The sequence below is a fragment of the Mastacembelus armatus genome, chromosome 20 (genome assembly GCF_900324485.2).
Source record: "Mastacembelus armatus chromosome 20, fMasArm1.2, whole genome shotgun sequence".
In the NCBI taxonomy this organism is placed as follows: Eukaryota; Metazoa; Chordata; class Actinopteri; order Synbranchiformes; family Mastacembelidae; genus Mastacembelus; species Mastacembelus armatus.
In genome coordinates, this window is record NC_046652.1 from 17,004,624 (window position 1) to 17,018,720 (window position 14,097).

General features: G+C 41.7%; 1 protein-coding gene across 5 annotated transcripts in view; it reads left to right on the plus strand.

Moving 5' to 3' along the window:
• Positions 1-8,551, plus strand: part of odad2 (outer dynein arm docking complex subunit 2) — a 28,920-nt gene extending 20,369 nt beyond the window's left edge. For 4 of the 5 annotated variants that reach the window (XM_026292599.1, XM_026292602.1, XM_026292603.1 and 1 more), the window contains 3 exons: positions 1,728-1,916; positions 2,105-2,326; positions 7,695-7,924. In XM_026292599.1, coding sequence (XP_026148384.1) covers positions 1,728-1,916; positions 2,105-2,326; positions 7,695-7,811 — 528 coding nt within the window. In that variant the 3' untranslated portion in view covers positions 7,812-7,924. Of the gene's footprint in view, positions 1-1,727; positions 1,917-2,104; positions 2,327-7,694; positions 7,925-8,448 lie in introns of those variants that run through there. The other variant, XM_026292600.1, reaches the window with a different exon arrangement.
• Positions 8,552-14,097: the final 5,546 nt, after the last annotated feature.

Here is a 14,097-nt window from a genome sequence, read left to right on the forward strand (position 1 = left end):
AAGTCATCCTTGAGTCAGCTGTGCTAAGAAGTGTAGCCTGCTCTCTGCTTTCTGTATGAAACAACTAACAAAACTTTAGGTGCTCAGGTTGCATTATGGGTGAAATCTGGCACCAGTCATTGAAAAGCAAGATGAATGCATGGAATAGAAATAACAAGACTTCAAGGATTTTGCTAATTTGTTTAAATTATCCATGAGTCAAACATTGTTATAAGTAAAATGCTAAAAGTTGGAGTCCTCTTTTAAAACCTAATAAACTTCTGCACAGTACTGTATATATGAGGCATGCCGGAGTTGTAAACAATGGCACCTACATGGAGGTAGAAGAGTGGTGCTGCAGACCCACATCTGAGCACTAACAAAGTTTGATGTTTTTCTGAATGCAAGTACTCCAGTTTTGAGGGTCATGGTCATGGAAATGGATTATGGGTGATTTTACAGAGACAGGAGCACTGACAACAGCTAAATGGTTCTCTTTGTCAGTGAGTTGTGGAACCTGAGACAGTTTGATAAAACGGTGGTTTGAATGGTTTTACTGCTGAATGATCCACTCGATACCGTTTGCATTTCCAACTCACTTGGTGTTATACAAGTATCAGTCTAGTAGCGAATCATTTAATCATTTTTGTTCTCCATTGAAGGAAGTACAACCCTTTGCATGTAACAGGGTTGTGTCATTAATTTGCTGGATGCAGGGGCATACTGGGATTCTTAATTTATTTTTCCTTTCCTTAGCAGCCATATATGTTATAGAAGCCTGACTGTTCCAGAGAATGGATTAGGCCATTCCCTGCCATTCTGAGCTTGGCTTGCTCCCCTCAACTTGAGATCACGAACAGCAGATAATGTGGTTTCTATTTCATTCAACGAGGAAGGCCTTTCAGTGTGCAGCCTCATAATGCTGTGGTTTTCAGCTCTCTGGGCTTGTCTGTTGCAGCTGGTGGCTTGAGAGAGCTCCCTCTGTCACAGGGACTACCATACAGCCTTCATCAGTATTCCTGAGGAAGGGCTTCCGGTGTGTCGGGAGGTCATCTCCTGGCCTCAGCTCCCACCTCCCTGCCTTGCACTGCACACATGGCTCATCCTCTGGCACGGCATCATAGGGTCCATACACTGCACCACCGTCTCAGCTGCAAATTTTCTCTATTAGAGAGAACACAGCACTTTATCCATCTTGCCCAAAGTAGCTACTGCAAACTGCAATATCAGTTTCAGCTTTCTGTCATTGCCATATCCACAATATCCCCCAATTTACAAAATGAAAAACAACTCTCCTGTGCACATAGTTAATACTGTGCAAGACACTGATGTTGAAACTCAACTCAAATTATTATTATTGTGCTAAGTCCGACTAGAATAAGTGTCCACCAGCTCTTTCACTGTGGTTCCCTCGGCACTCTGTCCCAGCATCCTGGATTGGTAGACACTGCACTAAAAGTAGCTCTGAGTCCTGTGGTAGCTGCTGGTGCCATGAACTCAGACCATGATGTGCTGAGTCTACACTGTGTGCCACTCTGGGTTACAAGGTTTAAATGTTATTTTTAAACCAAAATTTCTAAGCTTCATCCTCATTAAGACAAACTGGGGTGAGAGGTCAGATTAAAATATGTCAGATTTATAGTTTGAATCAGGCAAAACGGTTCTTCTGTTTTTTTAACTTTATAAAAGCATTTGTTTGACAGAGCCTAACATTTGCTTGATTTGTACTAACGACTTTTTGACTATAGGATGCAGGTGAAATGGTGCGCTCCCTCGTTGGTGGATTGGAACTGATTGTGAATTTGCTGAAGTCTACAAACATTGAGGTGTTGGCAAGCATTTGTGCTGCCATTGCCAAAATATCCAAAGACAAGGAGAATCTGGCAGTCCTCACCGATCATGGGGTTGTCCCATTACTGGCGAAGTTGACTAACACAGTAAGTATGCCTAACCTCTGGAAACTAGTAACAAGGATTCACTCTTCAAGAACAGTGTGGTTATTGAAACTAAAAATTTCCTACAACCTAAAGAGAAGAACGTTGATAGATGTTCTCTTGCAGGGCTTGTTGTTCTCCGGTCATTTACTTTGTAAAAACAGACAAACGTCCTGTTCTGTTGTCCGCAGAGTGATGACAAGCTCCGTCGCCACCTGGCTGAAGCCATTGGCCACTGCTGCATGTGGGGCAGCAACAGAGCGTCCTTCGGGGTTTCTGGAGCCGTGGCCCCCCTAGTGCGCTACCTCAAGTCTAAAGACAGTGCAGTCCACCAGAGCACAGCCATGGCCCTGTACCAGCTGTCCAAGGACCCCAACAATTGTATCACCATGCATGAGAAAGGAGTGGTCAAGGTCAGTTGTATGTGTATTGTTGTAGCTGCATCTCTGACTCCTCACACTATATCTTTGTAGTTAATTTACAAAGTAGTTATTTCTCTACTTTATTTGGTGTGTTTGAGACTAAATCTGACATAATTGCACTGAGGAAAATGTGCTTTGGCCTCCTATCACCCTTGTTTTAGTGATGTGTGAAAAACACTGAGTAATAAACTTTTAAAAGCTGTGACTATTTTCAGAGCCTTTGACCAACGGAGCAGAAACAAAGTGTGTTTTGTTCAGGGGCGGAAACATGACTCCACTTTCTAGCCATCATGGGAATTCAGAAAAGCAAACAGCTCAGTGTGTGCAAAGTGCCATTTCCCTGCTAGACCCTAGATGCCATTATAGCATAAGTCAAAGGGCTGTAACAGGGGGTAACTGTTGCTAAGGGTTGTTCCTGAACATCAGGGGAGAATGCAGCAGTGATATGTTTCAAGCCAAGGAGTGCAGTCGAGGCTGAAGTGGTACAGTGTTTTTATAGTGGGGTTTGTTTTTTTTGTGGTCAAGTTATTTTTTCCAATCCGTAAACCTATCTCCATTGGCTTTCTGCAAAAAAGAAACAATCGTTGTTCTGTTTAATCATTTTGTGTGTCTGACTTTTTCTATGCTCAGCTCCGGAAATTGTTCATGGCTTTGTCTGACAGTGATGTAGCGGTTTTATATTGGGATTAGGCTGTGACTGGTGTCTTGTCATAGAGGATGATGATGATGATGATGATGATGTAGGATTTTGGGAAAACATTGTTGTCTTCACATGTTTCTAAAAGACTTTCACATGAGAAATCTTTTTGTGGCCACAGTGCCTTTAAATCCTTTCCCCTAAGTAACAACTGCAGTGCAAATTATGACGTGGTTGTGCCTTTGCAGCCAGATATTTTTTTTTCCCATGTTCATTAAATAGTGTACTTTAGCTTGGTCTGCTGTTACAGTGTATGTGGTTCAACACTGGCCATAATTGGTAGCTGGACTGAACATTGGGTGTTCCAAAAAAGTTATGTCCAATTTACAAAAGTCGTTAAGCTAAATGCTTTTTGTGTTTTGAGCCATGACAAAATCTGCACAAACCTCCTTTTCTCGCTCAGTGTGAGTGTGTGAGTGTGTGAGTGTGTGAGTGTGTGAGTGTGTGAGTGTGTGAGTGTGTGAGTGTGTGAGTGTGTGAGTGTGTGAGTGTGCACCTAGTATTACACACATTATGGGAACTGAAGCCTGCTTACACACTTACATTGTGGGGACCATGTAAATCAGTGAATTTTATAGTGATGACTTGGTGTAAGGTTAGTGAAAGGTTAGGGTTAGGGTTAGGCAAGTAGTGGTTATAGTTTAGGTTAGGGCAAGTCACCCGGAAATGAATGGAAGTCTATGTAAAGTCCCCACCAGGAATGAAAACTAACGTGTGTTTGTGTGTGTGTGTGTCTATATTTGAAATTCTAGTGTGTGTGTGTGTGTGTGTGTGTGTGTGTGTGTGTGTGTGTGTGTGCATAAATGCAAGACAAATTTGAGTCTGTTTCTGTGCTTGGCCTTATTAATGTACCAGTGAAGAGCTGCATTGCTAATCCAGAATGTATTTTTGGACTTTTAAACAGCTTAATTAGCAGAGGCCACGTAACTGCACTGTGTTTGTTCCTAATCTCTGATAGGGAAACACGACACAGGCAGTCTTATTGTTCTGTCTGGCATCAGTCTCGGCCAGTGTGGCCAGAGAGGCTGGTTCTTACCTGCCTGAGGAAACGTTACAGTGTGGGAGCATGTAATCTCTCCACCGCTCAGAGGGCCCTGTAGTTTGTCTGGGACAATGCACGTTAATAAACATTATTGTAAAATGTAGGCAGCCAGTATGTGCTGTAATTGTGAATGGGTTAGAGAAGGTTTATCAAGCACTTAAACAAGGACCTGTGAATAATTCAGAGCTCTGTGTAAAGATAAAGACTGTCTCGTGTGCTATTGCAGCCAGATTTCAAAGTAAAATGAGCAAAGGTCTTTAAAGTTGGTTTAGAAATAACTTTGCTCTCTAGCACCCTTAATATGTACGGCCCTTAAGATTCGTATGGTAAATTAGAAGAAAGGAAAAGTTGAAAATAAAGTATTTGACACAGCACAGCACATCAGTGACCTGTCCAAAACATTCAAACCTGTTTCATTTAGTTAGTTAGTCTCAATGCTGTGGATGAAGAACATCTAAAGCTATCTATCAAATTACATTTCAATAAAAACCTCTTTCTGCCATTTCATTTTCTTTCCTGTTTTATGCAGAATGTTAAATTGGACCTTCAGGTGCTCTGACAGAAAATACATTCCAGTGTACAGACGGATGAGAGTGTAGTCGGAGTATTGAATCATCCCAGTCGTTTTATTTGACATCCAGTCTTAGAATCTCACAGTTTTACATGGATGTGCTTCATTTTGTGTGATGTAAAAAACCCACATCCCTTCCTCCCATGCTTTACATCGGGACTGGTGCTCGTTTGCTGAAACCATAAATCCTTGCAGACAGCTTCAGCTATTTGTATAAGAGGCTCTTTCATAAGAAAAGCTTTGTGAAATAAATTGATGAAAATTACAAAATGCCAATGGTAATTATTGGTCATTTTCAACTGAAAGTATTCCAGAGCGTAGCTTTTGCCAGTTCCTGGTATGTATTTAGGCTTAAGATTAATAACTAATCTTAATTAGAAAAAAAACCTCTGCCCCAGCACACTTAGTCTGTTTCCTTTTATTTCTTTTGCTTCTATGCACAGACTGGAGTGAAAGTGTGCAGTGAGGCTGTGGGGGGCGACCTGTAAGGGAATAGTTGAGAGGAAGGAGGAAGGAGAGCATCATATCAGCTTCATGTCTGGAGTTTCCTCTTGGTTTGTGTGTAACATGATGATGATGGGAAGACGATACAGGTGCTGCTCCCTGCTCACTCTGTTATAACTGCTTAGTGTTGAGATCAGTAGATAATAATGTTTGAGAACCTTTGACATCAGACCGTGTTTCTGCGGATGACTTGGCTTAGGGTACAGACTGAAACTTTCCTCTTAAAGTCACTGATTTAAAAAGCTGTCTTCTCTCATTTTCCTCTTCCTCTTCAGAGAGACAGAAAAAGCAGCTTAACAGTCTGCCTCACTGGAGGCTGCGAGGAATGCTGTTTACCTTGACTTCCTTCACCAACTTTCCCTCAGCCCAGCTAAACACTGCTGTCTGTTTCCAGTGTTTGCCTCCTCATGGAGTATAAAACATGGGAATGCTGGAGGGGGACTGGTGGTGGGACTGTTGGCAGCGGGTTAGAGTGGAGGCTGATGGAGCTGTAATGGCTGTCAGACCTGGCACAGGGGGAATTTCAACCTGAACTTCTGCAGCCAGACACAGTCCAACCAAGCACAGCTTAACACCATGACACCTTCATATATGAGGATCTGTATGTAGACATTCATCTCTGAAGTGCAAAAACCTCACAAACCCACGATTCAAAACGTGGGGCAAGTGTTGATGTTACTACAGTTAGGGAATCGCTAACAAGTGGTGTATTATATTCCTTCAGATCCCAGCTGGGAGGGAAAGAGCAAGCCAGAAAAAAAAGGCAGCAAAGAGAGACACACTTATCTTAGCCTAGCTGTGCATTTCAGGAGACCTTATTTGGCGACGTCTGAATAACATGCTATGAGGTTGGCAAAAACTCTGCGTCTGGCACTTCTCAGACATCCTCTTTTTTCACAAAAAAGACTTTTAATTTAGTGACCTGCTTGTTTTATGCAGCCCGTGGATGTGAGTTTGCCTTTTGCGGTGTTTTCAATGCTATTTAAAAATCATATAAAACCTTAGGGAAAACGTTTCACATATACTCAACCCGCTCACTGGAGCTGATGTGTATGCATTTCCCACAAAATAATGTGATTGTAAGTGGAGCAAGGAAATTATTTTGTCTGTTTTTTAATTGGATTTATACTCTACTTCACTGTGGGTTCTCACACAAGCTTTTACCTTTATTTCATCTGGTTTCCTTCCACTATTGACGCTGGGAAGCCTCTGCAAAAGTCTGGTTGTTTGCTGACTACACAAATGTGTGGAGCGGCACAACTTTAAGTTTGCATGTAACATGGGGAGAGGTCAGAGACTCAGGTTTGAGCATTTATCATCTGGGTAGAGATAAAGAAAAGCCTATTCACTAAGTATTACTGAGAATGACTCTTCAAGTTACAAAGCTGTTCTTTCATGTCTGGCTATGTGGATCCACTACTGAACACAATGATGGAGTTTAAATAAACAGACAGGAGGTGACAGAAATGAAGAAATGCCAGAAGTTTTCAGTCATTTCACTTAAACTACATAAGTAATTGGATGAATTTGAAAACATGCTCAGTGCTTTAATGGTCTGCTGTGGCAGTGACAATCTAGATGTTGCTCAGAAGGATCAACAGGGATGTGACATGGCTCCACTAAAGCCATGGAAAGTATTTACATGGTATTCAAACAGCACTTGTGAGCCTATTGCATAACGCTCTTTTTCAAAATCCTTTCTCATTCAGCTGAGAACTAGGCCCTGATGTGCAGTGTGGAGCTGAAAAGTCCTCAGATATCTGCTGTGTTTATGGCTTCAGTATGTTCAGGAGCAGGAAGTCCCTGAGTTCTTAGTTGAAGGATGTAGGATGCTGGCTAATTGTTGATGTAAACAGAGCTATCTGAAATAACTGTGTGGCACACTATTCTGACTTTACCTCACATCACACACTGATCAAATTTAAGTTAATGCGTTGCTTACATTTACTGTTTTCTTGTGATTCAGCCCCACTGGCAGCCACAAACACAACATTGTGATTCTAATGCAGATTAAAGAGGGGGGGGGTGGCTAAGCTAAAACCACATGCCATAAGTGATGAAAACATTTAAACTTTTCTTTACCAAGAAATAACCTTCCAATGCTACAGATCGCTGCAGAGCAAAAACGTGCTCTACAATGAAATATGACAAAATCCATTACACAAGCCACTAACAGTCGGGTCAGCTCTGACCTTTGGAGTAGCAGAAAGGCTGTGAAGAGACGTGGTTCATGCTCAGCTTTTTAATGTCGAGCCTGCCCTGCATGACTTTCATCTGAACAAACTTACTGAAGAATGTGTGCCCGCAGCTGTAACCCCTTTGCTGAGGCATGGTTTGGAAGCAGAACACACACGCACACACACACACACACACACACACACACACACACACACAGAAGTACTCGTGCCAGTACAGCCCTCCCCAGTGTTAATGCACAGTGACTGTGAACATATGCAGCAGCCTACAGAATCTGTGTGTTAATCCAGACTGGGATGTTGAGGAAAGGTCTTGCTGCCGTCTGTAACCATGTCTTGTGTTTCCACAGCCCCTCATTCACATCATGGGCTCCAATGAGGAGACGCTCCAGGAAGCTGCTGCCGGCTGTGTGCGCAACATCCGTCTCCTGGCCCTGGCTAACAGGAAGGCCAGATTATTTCAATGATGGTGATCAGCGCTGAAATCCAATAAGGGACTATGCAGAAATGAGTGAGGCAGAGAAGGGCCTGGACTTTATGTTTGACCTTTTAAAATAGTAATAAACAGTAATAAAAACGATGCTCCCCGGGGTTATTCATATTTGCTTTACGACACTCACACTGACTCTCATATCTCAACTTAAACACCAGTTTAATGTTGAAATGGAACAATCCTTTTACATCCATTAGCTCAAAGTGCACTTTAGCAGTGGAATTAGCATGTGGCTAATACTGAACACACCATTTCAGCTGCTCCTTCTCTGAACCAAGTGCTAATTAATGAATATTATTAGTTATTACATAAGCTAATGGTTGTTTTAAATGTTTAGCATTAGAATATTTTTACCATCTTAACTTTTCCATTGTTCTGTTATTACTGCTGACCTGGAGGCAGCTGCTTTTATATTGGTAAACCTCTACTCCAGCTATTTTAGCTTCCCATACTGGTGATTTTCCAAATGTAGTTAGATTTTGTTTTTAAAATATTATTTCTCTTTTTGTCCTGTTTTATTCTGCTGGCATTTAGACACCGCAGTAGCAACGGTGTATGAATGCTGATACTTGCAGCTTCTAATCATTTTGTCTTCTGTTCTTGTTTATTAGAAAGAAGCTGTGTGTCTGTAAATTTCACTAAAAGACTCTAGACTGCCACCACTGCCCTTCCCCAGGACCGTCAGCCTCTCTCTGATCCTACTGTCTTGGCCCCAGTTTGCTTAGATGCTTAGCACTCAACCGCAGATGCTGCCACAAAATCTCATGGGACTTTCATCATTAACATCGGCCATATGCTAAAATAGAAAATTAGCAAAACACTGAAAATATGTGGTTGAAAATGGTCATTGCTCTTTGAAGTTTAAACATTACCATCTGTTTGCAGCGTCCACTGAAATGGCAGAGATGGAGAAGCGTATGAACACATTACTGTGGAGGAAGCCACTTGTTCAGAGCCAATAAATTCACAACAAATACTGGCTCTTTATCTCTTAGCAGCCAGATCTACGGCCTCTGCAATATACCTGATGTCAATGCAAATACTGAGGGACAGCATTAAAGCATTTAGTTCCTCACATAGGCAAAGAGCAAAACTAAATGTTCGACACGAAGCCTGAACATGAAGGGGAAACATCCTACAGCGTGATCAGCGATGGTACTGAGACAAACTGCTGTGGATGCTAACCAACATAGTGAAATCCTGAAATATGTGAAGTTAAAAATGGAAATCAAACCTCCAGGGCAGGAGGTGCTGCAGAGAGAGATACGCAGGGAGGCAAAGTCAAATAGTTTTTGGCTGCTCTGTCAAGGAAAATTAGAAAGATAAAATCAACAAGCTTTTATGTGACTCACAGCTTAAACTGTAGCTTACTATATAAAGTTTTCATTTTTAGATTAGTTTAAAATTAGTGGGACATTCTGGGCCCACCCTTGACCCAGAGCCCGGGACAACTTCCCCGCATGCCGGCAGCAGATATGAACTGAATGGACTGAAGGATGAGGCCAAGGAAGATGTGAGAACATCATAACTGACATGGCATGGTGGCTTTCCCCTTCATCTGGAGGAGGGTGTTAACTAGTGTCATATTCCAAGAAGAAGGGACGGATCTCAGACCTGGCATCGTCTTATTTCCACTGCGTTTATGGCCTAAGCCATAAACTGTCTACTGACTAGCTGTGGTACCACCAGAGATGAATAAATCCACCCTGTTTTAGTCAATCATTGTGATTACACGCAAGGTTTCTTTATTTTGAACAAAGTTGATGAGAAAGCTCAGGACGAGCAGTAGAAGCTCATATCTCCCACAGCCACAGTCCAGTGTATTAGCTGAGCCACAAACCCTCTGAGAACAGAAACTGCAACCCTCTTTGCCACTGGACAAGAACATAATTCACAGGAAATTACAGGTTATGCCTCCACGCCTCAGCAGAGGCAGCAAGTACATCCGCTTCTGTCCTTCCTGGCCCCCATTCAAGAGGCCATGCTGCTCATCGTTTCATGGAGTGCAATAGTGGAGGGACATGACTGGTTTTGTACAGTGGCTCCTGTTTTGAAGGAACACGTCGGCCATCAATGCCATCTGTGTCATCATCGTCCTGTCCTGACTCAGGATTTCCCGTAGGTCATGATGATAGATGCCACCACCCTGAGTAACTTTATGACGCGTTACACAAGGTTTATATTTGGAAATATTTAATACAGTCGTGATATTTGTCTGTGGGCAGGCGTATAAATAATATCACTTATTTTATGGTCATGCTGTGTGTTTTGATACTAGCACAACTGTTTTAAAATGAAACAACCCTTTTTGAAGTGTTTTTTTTAAAGATCCCACAACTCCCCAGGCGTGATTCAGTGACATTTCATAAAAGACACTAATGAACAGTAAAAGTTCTTTCCAAATACTAGAAGTGGCTTTCTGTCCCCTTAATTGTTTAAAGACCATTTTTTATATCAATTCTCTGTATGGTTTGCTTTGCAGCGCTGCCATTAAAAACACGTGTGTACACAGTGGATTCTCATGGCTCCATCCCAGCAAAGGTAGCTGAGGACCACAGGGTTTACCCAAGATCTCACAGGTACTGTCCTATGATCCACCCTTTTTTCATTTCACGTTGATTTTTGAGGACACTAATGAATCCTTCATACAGTGCAAATAACAGGCTGGCATGACAATAAATACACAGAGAAAGTGAGTGGGTACCACAACATCTGGGTCAGATTTCTAGGTTATAAGATTCTATCTCCATAAACATCTCAGGAATATTAATTCATGTCATTGGCCTTGGCAGCTGTGGCTTTTGGTCATGAGGGTTAATTATATTCCTTTTTAGAAGAAGCTTAAAGTCTCAGTATGTCAGAAGGCGAACATTATTGTCTGCTCTGAATGACTGACTTATATTTTAGAGAGTATCAAGACGTTTTGAACACATTAAAAATACTTGATGTAGTTATTCGTGTTATGATAACTAATAATAATAGTTGTGCAATAGTTATTCTGCTGTATATACTTGATTTATTATAACCTTGGAAACGACATTCATGTGAACTGGATTAAACGTGTGTTTGTTGTACATTCTAGTTGGGAAATAGAAAAATGTGACGTAGATGCCTTCAGCAATAATGGAAGAGGAACATAATTGGTAGAACAGTCGAGCACTAATATTCAGGTATATTTGATGTGCAGGATAAATTGCAATACAGCTCGTGTGGTGCTGTTTTGTCGTTCCCCCTGCAAACAGTGTTTGGGAAATAGAAATCTGACTTTGGTCTCAAAAAAAGCCATGACCTTTTTTTTTTTTTTTCCAGGGACTCTAATCCTCTTTTGTATTATGCTGTCCATGGATGCCACCAAAATTATCTACTGGAGGCGCGCGCAATTTTTGCAGTATCTGTAATAATTATTGCAGTACATCATCTAATTATTACAGTGTATCGTCCAATTATTGCAGTATATGTCCAATTATTGCAGTATATTGTCCAATTATTGCAGTATATTGTCCAATTATTGCAGTATATGTCCAGTTATTGCAGTATATGTCCAGTTATTGCAGTATATGTCCAATTATTGCAGTATATGTCCAGTTATTGCAGTATATGTCCAGTTATTACAGTGTATGTCCAGTTATTACAGTGTATCGTCCAATAGTAGAGCTCCTGCCTTAACCAGACATTAAAATTTGGTCCAATATTTGTGACATCCCTATTGCGATATGACTTTTACTGCCATTAAATGAAAGGCTTCACCTGAGCACATTAATGCTTGGGTTGCTCACTTGACTAAACAAAGTCATGTTGCCTTGATTTTCCAGGCTCGTCTCAATTTAACCCTTGAAATTATTTTCAACTCTTTTTAAGCTCTTGTACTAAAACGATCTTCACGAACAATAAACAGCTGGATCCGGAGCGACGGACTCCGACCATTTAAATTAAATTAGTTGTGACACTGGTGCAATTGCATGAATATGGAGTTTCCCAGTAGAAACAGGCTTTGCAACCATCCAGGTCAAAGGTCTACCCATTTATTAATATAATTAATAACAGTATTTCATTAACAACTTTATGTTTTGATGTTGATGTAATAATATTATCTCTCATTCATCCTCCTTTCCAATGGTGTTTGCAGTATCTTCATTTTCTTTTTAATCCCCTCCTTAAGAAACTCTAATCTAAGCTCATGAAATTAAGCAGCTAGACTTTCATGGATAGTGAGTCCATTCATCTGGTGAGCAGCACGGGCAGACACTGCCCTCCTTTCATCTGAGGACGTGGAGGGTAAACACGCCTTCGGTTCTTTCCAAATGAGTTTATCCTTCAAACACGATGCATGTTCAAATACAGGCAGAGTAAAGGAGAAGGTTGTTCATACACAGAAACAAAAGGCTAAGATACAAGGTTTGTGTCTCAGCTGAACTGCACATGGTCATCACCATGGAGGGGAGGAGATCAGGAGAGGAGGAGAGAGGAGAGGAGTGGAGTCTCCTTTTGTTCAGTGCTGCTGTGCGACTCCTCTCTAGCACCAGAAAATGAGAAAACGTTACAACAGGATTTGCAAATGTATAATTGAGCAGGTTTCTACCTGCAGATTGATTCTCCTGTGGCTCAGGTCTGAGTCTTGGACATGGAAATCAGAGGCAGATCCGACAGGCGGGAAGAGGCTGTGCAGAGTTTATGTTGGATCAGTCGACCTGTTTCTTCCTGAAGTGTTACAGGACATTTCTAATGAGACCGGACCTGTGTCGTCGGGCTAAAGCAGAACTTTAGGAAGCCCTTGTCAGCTGCATTGAAACCCTGAAACTGAGGAGATGGTGAAATCTTAGACGCCACTGCCTGATTTGATGAAACGTACGAGTCCAGATGAATAACAGTCACACTGATCAGCCGTAACACATCAGTGGATCTTTGCGATGTGACGTTTCATTCATTTGCACACGACGGATCATGTCTAGTAAAGACGCTAAAAATTACAGACCGTCATCAACTGACATGTGCTCCCACAGCTGGGAACCATAAGCCCAGCCAGGTTTCTGAACCAACCTGAAGCGCTCCACATGGCACCCCACCAAAACCGATACTTTCATCAGAACCTTTCCTTTAGGTTCTCTAAACTCTGGGAAGACATGAATAGCACTGGAACAGCACCAAATCATCAATAAGGCATTATAGACACTTCCTGCTCGAGTTTTTTCACAGTATTAGGTTCTTTTTTGTGACGTTCTCTTCCACATGACATAAGGTGTAATTGTAAACCCTAAACTGCCTTCGCTGTAGCTATAGACAGGGATTTCTGAGGTGGGCAGGAGTCTCAAATACAGAGAGCCAAAGTCGAGGTTTAGGAAAAGGAGGCTGAAGATTTAAAAAGATCCCCAGTCGAGGCTGTTTTGACCCCTCAGGGTTAGATAACACTGACAAGGTCACGGTTGTTAACACAAGTTCACTTCAGGTGAAGAGGAAACTTACATATTGTGTGTAACCTGAACAAATAAACCCTCCCCAGCCTTAATTAAAGCTCCTATATGACTGGGCCATTCACTGAATGTTTGCACAAGCTGTTAGTAAAAGTTCACTTCCCCTGTTAAATTAAAATAAGTTCAAATAAACAATAATTACATGGATCCCTAAACCTTCATATGGCTCTTGCTGCTCAGCCACGTCCCTTGAATCACTATCCTGGGTAAACCCCAAAGGAACACACAGCTGAGCACCACAGAGCCTCTGACTCATGAAGCCATAATGTGACAGGTTTTATAATGGATTCAATGAGAGGGTGTCACACGAGCAATCAGCTGTGGCATAGCTAAATACAGGAAGAAGCGCTCTCGTTCGGTGGATCCTGCCAAAACCAGCTTGGATTGTGTTTCGGTTCCACTGGAATAATTATAATTGCATCAAAAACGTTGGGCCTGTGTTCTCTTTAGTTTGGGAACCAAATATAATGTGAGAATATGAGAACTGACCAGGGAGCAGGAGACGAGATTCACTGCAGGTTTTTGTCTTTGGTTTTTCATTGATTAGCTGGAAATGACTCGCAGGTCATTAACATCCCATAAAGAACAGTCTTTGGTACTAGATGCCCTGGACACACACTTGGGGTCACAACTGGGTCATTAGTTACTAACAGTAACTACCTTATTAACCTTATTAACCTTTCCAGACTGGAAACAAGAAAGACCAAGACCTATTGCTCAGGTGTGAACCAGAGGAACCAGCACTGGGAGGAAGACAAGGTTTCCAAAAACTGCACACACTTGTTTTTAAGT